The 3,721-nt window shown below is 40.5% G+C and overlaps 1 protein-coding gene across 1 annotated transcript; it reads left to right on the forward strand.

Annotated features, from left to right (window-relative positions):
- Positions 1-329: 329 nt before the first annotated feature.
- LOC127143118 (uncharacterized) lies at positions 330-3,070 on the forward strand. The gene is made up of 4 exons (XM_051074605.1): positions 330-365; positions 2,067-2,171; positions 2,393-2,715; positions 2,842-3,070. The coding sequence occupies exons 1-4, from the start codon at positions 330-332 to the stop codon at positions 3,068-3,070; spliced, it is 693 nt and encodes a 230-aa protein (XP_050930562.1).
- The last annotated feature ends 651 nt before the right edge of the window (positions 3,071-3,721 follow it).

Raw genomic sequence — 3,721 nt, forward strand, 5'->3', positions numbered from 1 at the left:
CTGAAAAAATGAACTTAATAGGACATTTTTTATTTATATATTATTCATAGTTGCATCATTTTAATTTGGACTTTTACTGTAAAAAAAAAAAAAAAATGTCGCGGCAGTTCTGATGGGCCTGTTCGTATCTTGAAGACGATTTCTGTATCCTAGATGTTTTTACCGTATAAACCTGGTACCTGTGTGTAACATTACAAGCCCCGAAAAGCATTTACGTTACATTCTGTCGCCGTGTATTACAGTTTTAAATTATTAATGAAGATACCGCCACTGTGCCACGTGCGTAAAATGCGCACAGCAGCGCTCTCAATTTACAGATGCACATATCGATGATTGTGCTGCTGCTCGGCAAACTTGGAGTTGGAGTAAACATCTAAAAGATCCTATGAGCAGTTTGAAATAAATGAGTTCGTTACTTTGATTATATGTCAACATGTTGAAAACTTCTGCACAGTTAAAGTTGACTCCATAAGAAGCCGTTCATAAAGACTGAGGCCAAACTTGCGGCAGACAGGTGTGACTGAGGACGCAGTCAGAGCTGCACATTTAATCACATTTAGATATGGACCTGATCTCAGGTCTTTTACAGTTTGATTGGATGAAACTTTAAAACCCAGAGATGAGATGTGACTGTAAAAACACAGGTGAAGAAAACGGACGTCATGGATTCCATGGTTGCCATGTTTGTCTCCAGGCGCATCATATATAGTGTATGTGCGATCTATCATTCAAAAACAAACAAAAACAACAGCGCTCAAGAAAAAGTTTGTACGAGTTTGACTCCACGATTTTTTCAAAAGCCTTATCAAAAACGCTTGAACCGAGGATTTACATCCTGAAAAGAACCAGAGACTCTCTAAGACCACCAACTGGCCAAACTTCCATCATGGAAAATGTGAGATTTGAACACTTTAAAAGTTTATAGTATTTTCTAAATGTATTTTACCGTCGAGACTTTGAGAACTCTCATAGTTGACCATAAACTCTGTCCCCACCCTGGGGGTTACATGTTATATAAAACATATTGAAGTAAAGCCAGATTCATAAACTGTAGAAAACAGTAACTGTTTAGACCTATGGGTCTGGCCTGTTATACACAGTGTAGGAGGTCATTAGTTTACTGCAATAATGCACACTGTTAGTATTGGACTTTATGGCCTCCATTAATCTCATGTTAAAATATTCAATATAAGCAATATCACTCATTTGTATCATCCAGCTCACAGCTGGCATAAATAGCAAAATTGTGGATTTGAGTGGAGCCATTGTTATTATAAATGTGTTCCCAGCTGCTATGTGATATTAGATTTTCAGACATTATAATATATATATTTAATTATATATATTTGTTATGATTTAACTCAAAATTCATTTGGAAGTATACAACTTTTAAGCACATCAACAACTGACAGGACACAGGGCCTTAAAGTGTTCCCTCTGTATCACCAAACCTGTCTTTAAGAGGGCCCCTGTTTCACTGTCTATTTTTAAGACTTTCATTGCTTCAGTTTTGTATTTCATGTTGCATATTCTCAAATTAATGAGTGTGATGTGTTACATAACTGCACAGTGTGAGATATAGGGTTAATGGGGGCCCAACACTGGATTTTTGGTCCAAAAAATTAAATTACCAGTACTTCATACTTGTACTCTGCTACATGTCATTTTTTTTTTTTTTTTTACAAAGTTACTCATTACTTTAATGTTACATTAATGTTATATTGGTGAAACATTTGATGAACATAGAAATTCTGATTGCTTTTTAAAGACTCAACAACCCATTGTTATGTAAAGTATTTAAAATGAGCTGAACCTTTACCAAGTTACAGAAAAATTCTTCTTACACATTTATGCATCAATGCTGATAAATAATAATTCAACATGTAATAATAAAACACTGATACCAGCCACTCAGCTGCTTAATAACTTTTTTTTGGTCCCTTTTCTTTTACTTTAAATACATTTTGCTGGTTAACACTCCTGTAGCTTTACATTTTAATATGTGACTTGCTTTAACTTTAACTGGACTTGCAAAGCCTCATTCTAAAGTGTGTGTATTGTTGCAGTGTGATGTGCCCATCCACCTTCAAGAGCACAACTACTTCAAGAGCAGGAGAACCTCTGCACGCCATAGACCCACCCGCAATTGTCCATGCTGCAGGGACTCCGAGGTTAGACATCTGGATTTAAAGAAAGAAAAAAACAATTTTTTTTACTCATTCACTGCTGGGCATTTCTACGAAGAGAAAAATTTTGGTTAATTTGTAGTATTGTCCTCTATAGTTCATCTGATGTAGCTCTTTCTCCTGTGAGATTATAAAAAAAATGCTGTAAATAAGTATCAAGTTTTCCAGAGCCTGACATCCTCTCATGTGCTGCTGACCTTCCCCAGGTGCAGAATTCCACCCCACTGCCCCAACGCTCTGTCACCACCTCCAGACTTCCCCGGAAGAGGAAGCGGAGCGCTGAACACCATCCTTCCACACCTCCTGCTGAAGCCCCAGGGGAGTTGGACCCTGTCCAGAGGCCTCGGTCTCCAATCTCACCTGCCAGCCTGCCACCAGTCTCCACTCTGCCACCCAGGCCTCAGTCCTCCACTGCTGATACCCAGCCCACCTCCACTGCTGTACATCCTAGCAGTCCTGTGAGGATACACAACCACTCTGTAGAAGATTATCAGAAGCTCTATCACGAAGTGGTTGATGATATGCTCAGGTATGTTTGTGTTTAAAAAATTCTCACTCTTTCAGTCAGATCATTTTCACATTCATCAAATTATTCAAAAATCTCAGTTGTTCACTATCATTATTATTCAATTTCTGTTTCTTCCACCCCTCACAGGTACAAGAGCGGCCGGCCTCGACCGTACAGTCTAGAGCTCGGACGTCGTATCAAGCAGAAACTCTGGGAGAGACTGAATCATCCTATGATTTCAACGTTGGCCAACGAAGACGGACAGGCGCATGTGGACATGTCATATGGGGCTGGTGTCTATGCTCCTCATTATGATGTTGACACTTCTGGAGAACCAGAACCTGGACGGGCACCAACAAAGAGAGCTAAGAACTGAAACTCTCTCAAAGTAGTTCAAAGACTGTGAACAATGACATATTGGCACAGTCAACTGTAAATAGTTCAAAGACTGTGAACAATGACATATTGGCACAGTCAACTGTAAATAGTTCATGTGTATAGTTAATAGTTGATAGTTAATAGTTAATAGTTAAGTGTTAAGAACTAATAGCTTTAAATGAAAAGTGAAAAAGTGCAGCCTCTGTCAGTACGCTCCTCAACGTGCCTCAACCTCCTCAACCAAGCACCACCTACCATCATCTAACAAAAACCCTAACCAGGAAGCTAACCAAACTGCCTCGCTCCACCCTCCACCGACCAGCCACCGTCGGATTTAAACTCTGCCTCCTCACTACAACAGCCATCTGCTGCTCTAGCCTCCACCTGCAGACAGCAGAGAACTGACTCAACAACCAGCTTTGCCAAACTCCACCTCCAGCCTCTGCAAACCAACTGAAATGCCATCCTCCACCCATGGCATCAACCTCCACCGGTAGCTACAGACATATCTCCATCAAAAACGTCTGGAAGCTAACCAACTGCTTCGCTCCACCCTCCACCGACCAGCCACCGTCGGACTCTGCCTCCTCACTCCAACAGCCATCTTCTGCTCTAGCCTCCACCTGCAGACAGCAGACAGCTGACAACA

Source organism: Lates calcarifer, linkage group LG12 (genome assembly GCF_001640805.2).
Source record: "Lates calcarifer isolate ASB-BC8 linkage group LG12, TLL_Latcal_v3, whole genome shotgun sequence".
NCBI classification, from domain to species: domain Eukaryota; kingdom Metazoa; phylum Chordata; class Actinopteri; family Centropomidae; genus Lates; species Lates calcarifer.